Source organism: Musca domestica, unplaced genomic scaffold (genome assembly GCF_030504385.1).
Source record: "Musca domestica strain aabys unplaced genomic scaffold, Musca_domestica.polishedcontigs.V.1.1 56, whole genome shotgun sequence".
Classification (NCBI taxonomy): Eukaryota; Metazoa; Arthropoda; class Insecta; order Diptera; family Muscidae; genus Musca; species Musca domestica.
Genome location: NW_026712356.1, coordinates 1,352,335 through 1,367,428, shown reverse-complemented (window position 1 = coordinate 1,367,428; position 15,094 = coordinate 1,352,335). Strand labels below are relative to the sequence as shown.

Below are 15,094 nucleotides of genomic sequence, written 5' to 3'. Positions count from 1 at the left end.
CAACATTATTTAAGGGAAAGTGAACAAGTGTGACTGATTTTTCATTGTTAATTTATTATGATTTTCATGCAGTATGTTTTTGTTATTGTAACTAAATCCAATTTCCCTGTCCAGTTGGTATTCGTTTCGTGTGGACATATGCTGTAATATTTGTATAAATTGTTTATTACAAATGTAATTGGCTAAATTCTGAAACTAATTATTTTTAATAAGATTTGAGAGTAACAGATCTAAATTAAATAAATTTTTTGTTGTTGCAAAATGGTCAGGCTTTATCCCTTTATTGTTGTTTTTATAAAAACAACGTTTGTTTATTAGTGGAGAACGATGGTAATGTTTACAAGGGGGTAAGGCAGGTTGTTCAGAAAATTTTTGGAACGATTTTTTTTTTGTAAATACATGCATAAGCGCAACACTAAACAGTGTCTGAAAACTGAAAAAACAATCAAAAATAAGTTAAAAAGCTGTAAGTTCGGCCGGGCTGATGCTTGAATACCCTTCACCATTTTGAACGATTTTGGTCATTTTCAAAAAAATAAAATACGTTAAAAATTCTGTTAAAATCATAAAAATAAAATAGGGTCTATACGATGACGTGGGCCTGCATAGGCAACTTTCGTCATAAGCCATTACAATTTTCAAATGCGAAACTTGAAAAAAAATCGGAGAATAATGTAGCTAAAATCATCAATATAGGGAGGTGCTATTATATGGGGGCTATAGCAAAATTTGGACCTGCACAGACAATTTTCTTTCATAGGCTGTGGTATCCATTACAAACTTCAAATACCAAATTTGATACAATTCCGGTGAATAATCAAAATACCGAATATCGGGAGGTACCGTTATATGGGGGCTATACGAAGACGTGGACCTGCACAGACAATTTTCTGTCTTAGGCTGTAGTACAATTGCGAACTTCAAATACCAAATTTGTAACATTTCCGGTGAATAATGTCGCTTAAACCACCAAAATACCGAAAAAAGGGAGGTAACATTATATGGGAGCTATACCAAAACGTGGACCTAGATCACCCATTTTCAATACCAAAAGTCCTGCAGACATAATACACATTTGAGTAAAATTTTGTCAATCTACTTAATTTCCTTCGGAAGCTAGAGTGATTTCCACAGACGGACGGACAGGGCTAAATCGACATAGAATTTTATGCCGATCAAGAATATATATATACTTTGTGTGGTCAAAAATGTATATTTCGCGGTCAAAAATGTATACCCTCCATACCATGTTGGAGGCTATACAAATTTTATTATTATTATTATTTTAATTATGAAAAAAAAAACACAACACATTTAGTTCTGTGTATGAACTTATCTTTGGTTCATTTGCAAAACACCGCAAGTCGAGATAAGTACATTTATGTTATTTTAAGTTGGTAGATATTCTTGTATTAAAGGCTAATATTTTCATAAAATCCCCCCGCATTCTTTTTCGATTACATTTCGTAGACAACTGCTTACTAGGGACTTCTTATCATCATCGCCACAACACTATCATCGATATAAATATTAATTTTCAACTAATTGTCACCATCAACATCATTGTCATCAACATCACCACCACCAAATGACTATCTTGTCGCTTAAGTGTTTATTTACTTTATCAATTGAAAAAGAAAACGAAAAAGAACACTAAACAAAAATTCCCTGAGAAGTCAACTGATTACAGCTCAATTGCAATTATTTAATCGGCCGCAACAAGCATTATTTAACAAGAGCTCAACAACAATGTTGTGTTATGCCTCTACGATTTGTTTGTAGAGCATCTGTTCGCCTGAGAATGGGCTACTGGCGCCTGCATAAAAAATACGTTGGACAGGAGGATGGGAGGCAGGGAGGAAAGGAAGAAATGAAATACAATGTGTTGAAAGATACAATTTTTTATAAATGTTGCACTTCAAACTGGAATGTTGAGAGTTGGTGTTGTTCAGTTCCAGTATGTTGTTGTGGACAATGATTAACTATGTCAACACTATGAACTATTCTTAATTAGAGCTGTCATCGAAATTTCAATATTAATTATTCTCAGAGTAGTGTATTTACATTTATAGATAACAGATGGTTAGATATTTCTATTGCTACACTTCATGGAAATACAATGTAAGTAAGAGGGGGGGGGGGCAATCATTCTCAGCTAAATTTGGAATAACCTATTAAACTTTCTTCAAACTACTTTTTGCATTATACATATGCTTTTTTCCAAAACCTGCAAGAATCTAATAGTTTTGCAATTTTCTTCGATATCATAAACGAATATCCGAAGAACGAACTTATTTTCCTCATTGCCAAGTAATGAGTATCGTCGGCACATGGTATGCGGGTCCAACTATAAAACGAAGGTTGTAAGTTCAAGAGCCTGAGCCAATGAAACCGTCACACGCTGCACGAATGTTGCTCTGCGGTATTTTGGCCCATTCCCGGCGAAACGCTTGCTTGAGGTGATCGACACTTTGGTATTTTTTAGTGCCAACCTTGCATTCCAAAATACTCCAAACACAATAGTCCAACGGGTTGGTATTCGGATATTTTGGTGGCCATTGTGCGCTGGAAATGAAGCGACGAACCTCATTTTGTAACCATTCTTGGGTGGCGCGTGCTGAGTGCGATTTTGCTGAGTCCTGTTGGAATGTCCAAGGTCTGCGGCCAAAATGTTTGCGTGCCCAAGGTTTAAATACACCCACCATAATATTCGGCATTTATTCTGATGCCACGTAATAATAATACGATAATACTAATACGAGCGGAGAGCAACCATCGGCTGTTATGGCGGCCCATACCATCACCATAACCGGCGCTTGAGTTATGGTGGCCATGCGAAGGTGCACATTTTCAGCTGATCTCTTTGGCAAGTAAAAAAGATTATTTTGTTTGTTTACAAACTGCTGGACAACGAATGTTTTCTCATCGGATAAAACCAAATTCGGCAGTTTACCATTTTCGGCCAAGCAAGGCAACTCTTTAGCTATTTTGAGTTTATTTTCTTTCTGTTGTGGTGTAAGTTCTTGCACTTTTTGGAATTTGAATGGCTTTACCCCGAGTTAATTTTTTAATATTTGTCGAACGGATTATTGCGATATATATACTGCGACGCGGGTTTCGATAAAGTCTATTCTTTACTTTTCGAACCATTTCTGCTGATGTTGCTAATTTCTTCCGCCCACTTCCTTGACGCCGGGCTACGCTACCAGTATATCGGGTACAAGCGATGGTACGAGACATAAAATATTTATTCATATTTAAATGCTGGAGTGCTCTAACGATAGCCACTTGTGGTTTCCCAGCCAGATATAAAGAAATTACAATATCACGTCTGTCTAATTTTAACAGCTGTCGGACGGGTGGCTTAGAAATAACAGTAGTCTGAAGTACGTCATATGACAGAAAATTGCTCATAGTTCCATGTATTCGTGTACCCCCCATGTAATGGTACCTACCTATATTCGGTATTTTTATGATTTCAGCGACGTTAATAACAGGATTTGTATCAAATTTCGTAATTGAAGTTCCAAATGCTTACTACAGTCTATGACAGGAAATACAACATACAACTGTACCTCCCCATATTTGGTATTTTCATGATTTTAACAACATTATTCACAAGAATTGTTTCAAGTTTCCTATTTGAATATCTGATTTTTTGAAAATTTTCATATTTTTCCAAATGGTGGAGGATATTCAAAGTTCGGTCCTGCAGTACTTTCTGTTTTTTTTTTATTTGTTTCTATTTATTTGTCGAAATTCAAGACTCAAGAACAACTATATATTTTAGATGTCATGCCCTAATAAAAATAATGGGCTAGTAAGTTTTTTGTAAGTAGTAGTAACTGCCTAAAATTGGTTAGGAAACCCATTATTTGGTAATGGAAGTTTTTACTGAATTGGACCAAATTAGTAGGGAGCTCTCTATGCTCTGTACAAATTTTCAAAAGTTAAGTTTTTTACTAGAAGGAGATATTGCGTCGGTCCTTGATATATGTTGGATATCCTAAATTAGAAAAAATTACTGCCAAATTGGAAATTACCTTCGAAATTCATCTAATTTGGGTAAATATATTTTATTATTAAAATATTGGGATTGATTCGCGTATCTCTTCATACTTCATGAAATTATTTTTTTCTTTTTTTTAATATAAAGTCCAATTTCGAACCAAAGTTTTTATTTATTTAGCCTCATGTCTACAAAGGTTATATAAGGCTATAACTTACATAATTGAAATAACTGTCTTACCACATTTTTCCTTTAGAGGAGATCTATTTGAATTTGCACCTCCGTCGTAGAGAGAATCCGATAGGATTGCTATTTAATTTTAATATTGAAGCAATACTCTTTGAGAACATTTTTCCTTTGCACCCACCCCCTTCCCCTCAGCTGTACCAATCTGCCACTAATTCCGCTAATCCATAATTAGGCCATAATAACAACGAATTGTACTACCAAACGTGATTTTCAACATTCAGTATGGTGGACAGATAAAAATTAATAAACAACCTGAAGAGATAAAACATTGAATTGCTGCTACTGTTGTAAATAAAATTGCTTTTTATGATTTATATGACACACTAACACACACGCACACACACACACACCAGCAAATTTATACCCAAAACAAATGCCTATGAGGCTGGTCATATATAAATTTTTGGTTCGGTTTGTCCTAGGCAACAAATCATATAACGCCATATTAAATGTCAAGTGTTTCCAATATTATTAAATAAAATTTATAAGCGTTAGAAATCAAATGTGCCATAAAACCGTAAAACTGGAGAGTCAACGAAAAAAGAGATAATCAAAAATGTTGAAAACAGACACACATACCCACATAACCATGTGGTCAATAAACATAGAGAGACAAACATACACATGACTCGTCTACGTCTCATAAATAAGTCAAAAATCATTTGAAATGATCAATCAAAAGCCAGTCAAAAAAAAAAAAAAAAAAACATCAGAGAAAAAACCTAAACAAAACAAAAAAAAACATGGAGCATAGAAATGTTTCTGTTTTTGGGCAACATTTATATTTAGTTATTAATAAAGACATAGAGGATACAAACATATGATGTGGGTATACAGACATTCATACCTATTCTGCTTGTATATTTAGAATATGCAAAGATATCTAGCATATAAAAAATCGTATTCAAATAGGTGGTCTGCTTCGTTATGTGGAAAATGACAACAAACGCTTAAAGACGATATTTAGTTTTAAGAGTATTAGAGAAATGCCTCAGGCCCTATGGAGGAGAAGAAAAAATCTACAGCAAAAAGTCATATGTAAAATAACTTTAAACGCACTATACAAAATTGCATTGTACTATGTGTATACTTTGAATATATTAACTGAAATTAATACAAATTAATACATAAACTCTTATTTGTAGTTTAAAAAATATGAAAAGCGCCTAAATGTATAATATAACAAACGTTACTTTACATATGACACTAACATGATGTATAAACTATCCCTAAGGCTAAGAAAAGTATTTGTTTCATTACTCAATATTGTGCTATTTAAATTAAGTTTTTTTCTTCGACGTAACCTCTTGAAAATTTCAGGTTTTGTCGGTTGTGCCCCCGAAATAATTGCATTTCTGGCAATGTTGGTAATTTTTTCTGCGAAAGAGAGGGAAATAGTTGTGTTGAAAATTTTAGAGAGTTTTTTTTTAAACCCTAAACCATATGGCTACAGAGGGTATACAGGGTGAGATGAAAAAACTGCAACCAATTTCAGACTGCTGTCATTTCTAAACCACTAGTCCCACAGCTGTTAAAATTATTCCAGTGACAGATCATTATATAGTTTAAAAGCGCACAAAAGCATTTTGGTGAGAATTTTCCAAAAAAAAGTTAATCGTGATGGAATTCAAGCGTGATAGTGTGATTTCTTTATATTTGGCTGGAAAACCACAAGTGGCTATCGTTAGAGCACTCCAGCATTTAAATGAAAATAAATCTTTTGAGACTCGTACCATCGCTTATTACCGTGATACTGGTAGCGTAGCCCGACGTCAAGGAAGTGGGCGGAAGAAAACAGCAACATCAGCAGAAATGGTTCAAAAAGTAAAGAAGCGACTTGATCAAAACCCGCGTCGCACTGGCCGAAAAATGGCTAGTGAGCTGAACATAGCGCAACATTCCATTCGGCAAATATTGAAAAATGAGCTCGGGGTAAAGCCATTGAAATTTCAAAAAGTGCAAGAACTCACACAGCAACAGAAAGAAAATAGACTCAAAAGATCTAAAGAGTTGCTTCGCTTGGCCGAAAGTGGTGAACTGCCGATTTTGGTGTTCTCCGATGAGAAAATATACGTTGTGTAGCAGATTGTAAACAAACGAAATGATCGTGTTTACTTGCCAAAGAGGTCAGCTGAAAATGTGTAACTTCGGTTGGCAACGAGAACTCAAGAGCAGGCCATGGTGATGGTGTGGACTGTCGCTCTCGTATTAATCAACCGTGGCATCATAATAAATGCCAAATATTATCGAAAAAATATTCTGGAGGGTGTATTTAAGCCTTGGGCACGCAAACATTTTGGCCGAAGACCTTGGACATTCCAACAGGACTCAGCACCATCGCACTCAGCACGCGCCACCCAAGAATGGTTACAAAATGAGGTTCCTCGCTTGATTTCCAGCGCACAATGGCCACCAAAATCTCCAGATACTAATCCGTTGGACTATTGTGTCTGGAGTATTTTGGAAAGCAATGTTGGCACTAAAAATGATCAAAGTGTCGATCACGTCAACCAAGTGCTTCGCCGGGAGTGGACCAAATACCGCAGAGCAACATTCGGGCAGCGTGTGACGGTTTTATTGGCCGTTTCCAGGCCATAATTCGTGCCATAGGTGACCAATTCGAACAAATCCAAACTTATTCGAAAATTTAATGGTTTTCCAAAATTTTTAGCTTTCATTCAATAAAATTTAAAAAAAAAAGTTAAAAATATGGCGTTTGTGATTGTTGCAATTTTTATCTCGCCCTGTAGTGGACCAGATACCATACCACATCGTCTAATACAACTAAAAATTTGAAGAAAATCGAAAATTCATTTTCAATTTTATGCAAATAACTGTTAATCAAAATTTGTACCTTTTGTGGTTTTGTTATTGAAAAGGTTGAATCCTTTGTGGTGGAGGTACTAGAAGGAGTGGACCGATATATCCAATCTTCACACCAGATGTTGTGTTAATAAAATATTTAGATGTGTACAATTTGATCGAAAGCTTAAATTGAGGAATTTAAGATCAAAGTCCAGATTTCGAACAGTATTTGAAAATTAAAACAAAGTTGGTTTAGCTTTTTCCCGGAAAGATTGATTTCCTAGCCACTGAGAACAGTCTTCCTTTGAAATCGGGTCTAATTGGGTGAATGAGCAAATTTTGGAGGATACAGGCAAAAAAAGCGAATAAAGGTACTAATATGGTTCAAATATTTTCATACGAACTTTTAGGAGTCTGGAATTAGTTTATGTTTTGCACTGTGGTATATTCCTACCATGTCAAAATCAAGTGTGAATATTTCTACCTTTAAAAAATTATATATCGTTTTGTTTTAATTTTGTTATATTTATCCGATTTTTTCCAATTAGAAATATTCAGATTTTTTCAAAAAAAGCATCCATAGTTCAGAAAATAAATTTCCCAATTATTATTTCGTAAATTCCAAAGTAATGCATCACAAAATTTCAATATTCCTTTGGAATTTTTTTCCGACAAAACTTTTCGGATTTTAGGCATCCTCATCAGAATCGAAAACTGGTTCAGAGTCCCATTCCGAATTAGCTGGGTGATTTCGTGCCGCTACCTCATGCATGCTCCAACATAGCATTTGTTTTGGTATGAGTGCTGAAGGCTTTTGATCTCAACAAAAATGACACACTACGAACATACCCAACCCACCAAATGTCGGACGCCCGACACGTCTGCTCAAAGTCGGAAGTTTTGTCCGACGTATGTCCGAATTCTACCAAATTGTCGGGGGAAATTTTTCTCTTGTTGTAGAGTTTTTTTATGGTTTTTTTTTATTCGGGGTTATTATAGAGTAGGTTTCATAAATAGTTTTGTGTTTTCTCATCCATGGTGTTGGGTAGGATGCAAAACTTTCCACTTCCTTGTAAGGTTATCCTTGGGTTATGTCAGTACCCCTAGCTTCTTTCGTACCAAACATGATCATTTTCCAAAAAAAATCCTTTGGTTAACCATGACAAATAAAATCTCTTCCTTTCTACGAAAACTATATCCTGCCAGGATTTTCCTCTGTTAGCTTGGTCACAGGAGGTCTTCAAGAAGCAAACGCCCACTAAAGAAAAACGAAGCAAAGAAGAATTAATTTCTTATTAAATTAAATATTTCCAAAACAAACTCTGGTTAATCTCATTAAAGCCTTTTCTTTCGTTCAAGTAAAACCCACAACATCATTGTAAAAATCAAAAAGTCAAGTCAATTGCACGTCACATAGGAATATCCATTGCCTACCTGTAACCCACCACTATTGACCACAGAAATTATGGATTTTAATAATCATTAGATTTTAGCCATGGGGTGCATGTCACCCTCTGGATAGAAGGAAGCAAAACAACAATAACAAATATATGCCAACTCATGCCAAAACTAGACACATGAAATGTACCTGTGTGCCAAAAAAAGAAACCAAACCAAAAAAAAATTTCAAAATCATTCAATACTCATAAGCAACACAAAAATATCCCGTTGTGTTGTATGTGGCTGTGTGTTCTTGGAGGTAGAAATGAATTAGGGTCCCTAACCTGAACCTGAACGTAACATCTTAAACATTTTTGGGATTTTTGAGTACGGCATGTGCTTTTTGTTTTGGGTATAAATGTCTCAAAGGAAACCCAGCCAACCGAACAAACCACAAGACCAACAACAACAACAACAGAAAATCTCACGCTGATTAACTTTGACAGCGATCATCACTGACAAAATCACTCATAATCTGTAAAACCACAATTTTGGTTTTCGGGGCATTGAGATTCTAACAATAGGGTTAACCACACAAAAACAACAAAATCTGTTTGTATTTTTTCCCAAAAAAAAAAAAATTAAACATCACTTGACTCATCCAACAAACAAACTTGTCTAATTATCATTTCTTCTCCTTCGTTTTCTTGCAGCACCAAAACTACCTGCCACTTTGCATGATTATCATCACCTGAATAGCCAGTCGGCACTGGATGCAATGTGCCGCAATGCAGCAGCGGCTGGTGGCAATGCCGGTCCAGCTGGACTTGTATTGTCACCACATCAAATGGCTGGCCCCCAATCGCCTGCCGTGCTTCTGAGCGGTAATCATAGTCCAAATAGTTTGGGTATGGCCTGTAGCCTTGCGGCCACCAATAATTCTGGCCGTACGAATTTCACCAACAAACAGCTAACCGAACTGGAAAAAGAATTTCATTTTAATCGTTATCTGACGAGGGCGCGACGCATTGAAATTGCCAATACGCTGCAGTTGAACGAAACTCAGGTAAGTTAAAGTAGGAGGCAGGGAATATTGTTTGGTTAAAATGCGAAATCCTCAGGAATTTGGGGTTTCTTAAATCCTTTATCTAAAATTGACCAAAAACTGGCCACCGGTGACCTAGTTTATCAAAGCTGCAGTATATATCTATATAGCATACATGTAATGTTAGAGTCATTTGTAAAGTATTTTAATTTTTAGTATTTTAAATGATTTATACATGGTGAGATAAAAATCTGCAACAAAGTCAAACGCCATAATTTATTTTTTTTTTTTTTTTTGAAATTTTATTAAATTAAAGCAAAAAATGTCGAAAATAGCATCAAATTTTAGAATAAATTTAGATTTGTTCGAATTGGTCACCTTTGGCACGAATTATGGCCTTCAAAGGGCCAATGAAACCGTCACACGCTGCCCGAATGTTGCTCTGCGGTATTCAGGTCCATTCCCGGCGAAACGCTTGCTTGAGGTGATCGACAATTCGGTATTTTTTAGTGCCAACCTTCCTTTCCAAAATACTCCAGATACAAAAGTCCAACGGATTGGTATGCGGAGATGTTGGTGGCCATTGTGCGCTGGAAATGAAGCGAGGAACCTAATTTTTTAACCATTCTTGGGTGGCGCGTGCTGAGTGCGATGGTGCTGAGTCCTGTTGGAATGTCCAAGGTCTTCGGCCAAAATGTTTTCGTGCCCAAGACTTTAATACACCCTCCAGAATATTTTCGCGATAATATTCGGCATTTATTCTGATACCACAGTCGACTAATACGAGCAGCGAGCGACTATCACCCTGGCCGCGCTTGAGTTCTGGTGACCAACCGAAGTGCACATTTTTAGCTGACACACAATCATTTTGTTTGTTTACAAACTGCTGGACAACGAATGTTTTCTCATTGGAGAAAACCAAATTCGGCAGTTCACCACTTTCGGTTCTTTAGCTCTTTTGAGTCTATTTTCTTTCTTTTGCGGTGTAAGTTCTTGCATTTTTTGGAATTTCAATGGCTTTACCGTGAGCTGTTTTTTTCGGCCACTGCGACGCGGGTTTCAATCAAGTCGCTTCTTTCCATTTCTGCTGGTTTTGCTGTTTTCTTCCGCCCACTTCCTTGACGTCGGGCTACGCTACCAGTATGACGGTAACGAACGATGGTACGAAACACAAAAGATTTATTCACATTTAAATGCTGGAGTGCTCTAACGAAAGCTACTTGTGGTTTCCAGCCAAATATAAAGAAATCACACTGTCACGCTTGAATTCTATCACGAATAACTTATTTTCTTGAAAATTTTCTCAAAAAATGGTTTTGTACGATTGTAAACAACATAATGAGCTGTCACTGGAAAAATTTTAACAGCTGTCGGACGAATGGCTTAGAAATGACAGAAGTCTGAAATTGGTTATAGTTTTTTCATCTCACCCTTTAGTACTATTCAGAACTTTTCTTGCAATTATAATACCAATTTACCAAACAACCTCCGTATGTCCAGCGAGCCTAATACTCTATTTAACTCTATCCCTTTTCATAATACCAAATGGCAGCGGTTGAGAAGTTTAGTGCCATTTTAGAATTCCAAATTTTAGAATTCTAGCTCATTCCATTTGACAAAAGCAAATATTATTAGTACATTTTAGTACTTTTCGTACCCCTTTTGTACAAATTTCCAAAAACGCAGCCTTATCGTACTTCACTACTAATATAAGAGCTTTAAATGAGAATTTGGAAAAAAAAAATAGGACTAATAAGAACTATAAATGTGGATGATCAGAGCTTAAGACGTAGAGTTTCGAAGAACATATTTCAAGGACTATCAGAGTTTTGAACGTGGATTATTGCAGACCGATTTTTTGAGGCATATTTTATGAGGATTATCAGAGATTTAAACCCGTATTTGAAACATATTTTTTCAAGGATTACTAGATCTTAAAAAGCGGATTTTTAAAAATATTTCGAAACATCTTTGGGAAGCCTGGATTTTTAAGAAATATTTGCTCAAGTATTCTCAGAGTTTAAAAAGAGAATTTTGAGGAATATTTTTTCAAGGACTATCAGAGTTTTAAATTCGCACTTTGAAAAATGTTTTTTTTTTTCAAAAATTATGTTATCTTAGAACACGGATATTTGAGAATATTTTTTAAGGGTTATCAGATCTTTAAATGTGGAATTTTTGAAGAATATTTTGAGGCATATTTTTAAACTTGAGTAAAAAAATTAACATTTTCTTTCTAATTTCAGGTTAAAATCTGGTTTCAAAATCGTCGCATGAAACAAAAGAAACGTGTCAAGGAGGGTCTAATACCAGCCGATATTATGGCTCAGCACACTGTGTCGACTACCACCACTTCGCCACCTGCTAATAACAGCGGCAACAACAACAACAACAATGCACCGAATTCAGCCTGCTCCACACCGAATAGTATTATCAATTCAGCTAAAAGTAATATTAACGTTAACAACAGCAACAATAACATGAACAGTAAATGTACTGGCAGCAATGTTAATAACATGAAAAATAATCCACCCATAACAGCGGCTGGTAATAACAGTGTTCCATTAACCGAATGTCAACTAGCAATGCAACATAACAGTGACAATAGTAGAGAATCGATGTAAACGGAAATGCCTGATGGAAGGGGAATGAATCCCATATGCCATACCTTGCCAAATGACAAATGTTAAAAATTATTTGTTGTGTTTTTTTGTTTGAAGAGAGAAAAAAAAAACAAAATAAACATTTCTGCATTGATTTTGTTTTGCTCATTTGGCTGTGATATAAATAAAAAAACAAAAATAAAATAGCACTACAAAAAAGAATTAAATAAATTGGACTAACAAGTATTTGTTTAACCTATAATCAAATAAACCCACACACAAAACAGCAAATATCAAATTTTGTATATAGAGGACAACAATTATTATTCTTAAGACTTTATTATAGAATTGTGTATTAGTGCAAAATATGAAACAAAAATAAATTAATTTAACATTTTACTAATAGTAACAATAATAATTAAAATAATCATGTCTAACAACAAAACAACAACTCAGGGTTCTCCTTATACTGCATATTTATAAATATCTGATAATAATTAAGAAAATATTGGAAACAAATATAATACTTAAATTGTATATTTTTTAATTTTCTTGGAATATATATTTTTTTGACATATCTATAACAATAACACATGGCTGAAATTTTCATGGCTTACCAAGATTTCTTATTTAGGAAATAATAATAGTCATACTCTTTATAAATCTTATGTTCATTGGTGACCTACTTTTATGAACGATTTTTTCGATCTGAAACAATTCCAAATACTATTTTAAAAAACGTAACTAAAAATCAAATATTGGCAGGGAAAAAATAAAAAAATTGTAGAATACATGTCCACACTCAATATATTTCAAATTTAAGAAAAATATTTAAAGGTTCAGGGTCTTATTTGTGTTGACTTTTAATTTACAGGATGAGATAAAAAAAACTGTAATCAACTTCAAACTGCTGTCATTTCTAAACCACTCGTCCGACAGCTTTTAGAATTATTCCAGTGAAAGCTCATTATATTATTTACAAGCGTACAAAAGCATTTTGGTTTTCCAGAAAAAAAATATTCGTGATAGTATTCAAGCGTTACAGTGTGATTTCTTTACATTTGGTTGGAAAACCACAAGTGACTATCGTTAGAGCACTCCAGCATTTAGAAGAGAATTTGTGTCTCGTACCATCGCTCGTTACCGTGACACTGGTAGGGTAGCCCGACGTGAAGGAAGTGGACGGAAGAAAACAGCAACATCGGCAGAAATGGTTCGAAAAGTTAAGAAGCGACTTGATCGAAACCCGCGTCGCTGTGGCCGAAAAAATGGCTCGTGAGCTGAACATATCGCAATATTTCATTCGGCAAATATTGAAAAATGAGCTCAGGGTAAAGCCATTGAAATTAAAAAAATACAAGAATATACACAGCAACAGAAAGAAAATAGACTCAAAAGAGCTAAAGAGTTGCTTCGCTTGGCCGACAGTGAAGAACTGTCAAATTTGGTTTTCTCCGATGAGAAAACATTCGTTGTCCAGAAGTTTGTCAGCTGAAAATGTGCAGCTTCGGTTGGCCACCAGAACTCAAGCGACGGCCATGGTGATGGTGTGGGCCGCCATAACAGCCGATGGTCGCCCTCCGCTCGTATCAATCGACCGTGGCCTCATAATAAATTCCGAATATTATCGCGAAAATATTCTGGAGGGTGTATTAACGCCTTGGGCACGCAAACATTTTGACCGCAGACCTTGGCCATTCCAACAGCACTCAGCACCATCGCACTCAGCACGCGCCATCCAGCGCACAATGGCCACCAAAATCTCCGGATACCAATCCGTTGGACTTTTGTGTCTGGAGTAGTTTGGAAAGCAAGGTTGGCACTAAAAAATACCAAAGTGCGCTACGCCGGGAATGGGCCAAAATACCGCAGTGACGGTTTCATTGGGTGTATGAAGGTCATAATTCGTGCCAAAGATGACCATTCAAACAAATCTAAACGTATTCTAAAATTTAATGATCTTTCCGACATTTTGTGCTTTCATTCAATAAAATTTAAAAAACATGTAAAAATTATGGCGTTTTTTATCTCACCCTGTATAATAACCTTTGAGTTATGGATTATAATAACCTAAGAATATGTTTTGGAGAATGATTTTTGAAATTGAATAAATTTTGATGGACCAAATTCTGAAGTCATTTTTTCCTATATTACAAAATTTGTTTTTGACATAACAAGATTTTTTTCACTACAAATTTTCTTTACCCCATAAACTTTTCAGCCAATGTGTTAAGTTCTTATTTCACAATTTAATATAAACATGTAAATCATACCTTTCGTTTGTATTAACTTTCATTATTTTATTTTTTGTTTTATTTATAAATATTTAATATTTGTATATACTTAATAATTAAGATAAACACATGAAAAATATAATAACACAAATTCTCACATTAATTGAAAAATATTGAAAACAAATCATAAATTAAGCCAATTTTCTCGTTACACCATCAATAGTATTTAAGCGTTTTTATTTAAATACGACAACAACAACGTACGTATACATATTTTTAAAATAGCACAAAATAAATATTTTAGAAGTTATAAAGAAGAAAAAAAATAGAAAAAAACACAAACAAACGATTACAAAAACTAGTCCTTATTGATAATTAGTATGAAAATATTATCAATTGTAAATTTCTCCACACAAAAATTGGAATAAAGATTATTGTTTAAAAATAAATTGAACTTCTTTTACTCAATTTTTCGAATTATGTAATGAAAAAAGGTACTCAGGGGGGTGCTAAGCGAAAAAAATTATCATGGTGTTCAAACTTGCACGAATTTGTACAAAGCGCGAAACTCAATCGAATTTGAGCGAATGTGATTCTGGGAGAAAAAAGATCGAACAACCTAAGCATTTCATTCAAAATCGAGCAGATTACACTCTTGCAGATCACTCTTTTATTTCTTTTTTCTGCAAGATCACAGAGTGCGGTACACTCCAACCTCGCAAATGTTTCCGCAAAGGCTTTGTTAAAATTTATAAAATTTTATTTTTCT

General features: G+C 34.9%; 1 protein-coding gene across 1 annotated transcript in view; it reads left to right on the top strand.

Annotated features, from left to right (window-relative positions):
- The window catches only part of LOC101895435 (homeotic protein labial), a 70,039-nt gene extending 55,265 nt beyond the window's left edge, over window positions 1–14,774 (top strand). The window contains exons 2-3 of the mRNA XM_059128642.1: window positions 9,157–9,509; window positions 11,735–14,774. Of these exons, the coding sequence (XP_058984625.1) occupies window positions 9,157–9,509; window positions 11,735–12,112 (731 nt within the window). The 3' untranslated portion in view covers window positions 12,113–14,774. The remainder of the gene's footprint in view (window positions 1–9,156; window positions 9,510–11,734) is intronic.
- Window positions 14,775–15,094: the final 320 nt, after the last annotated feature.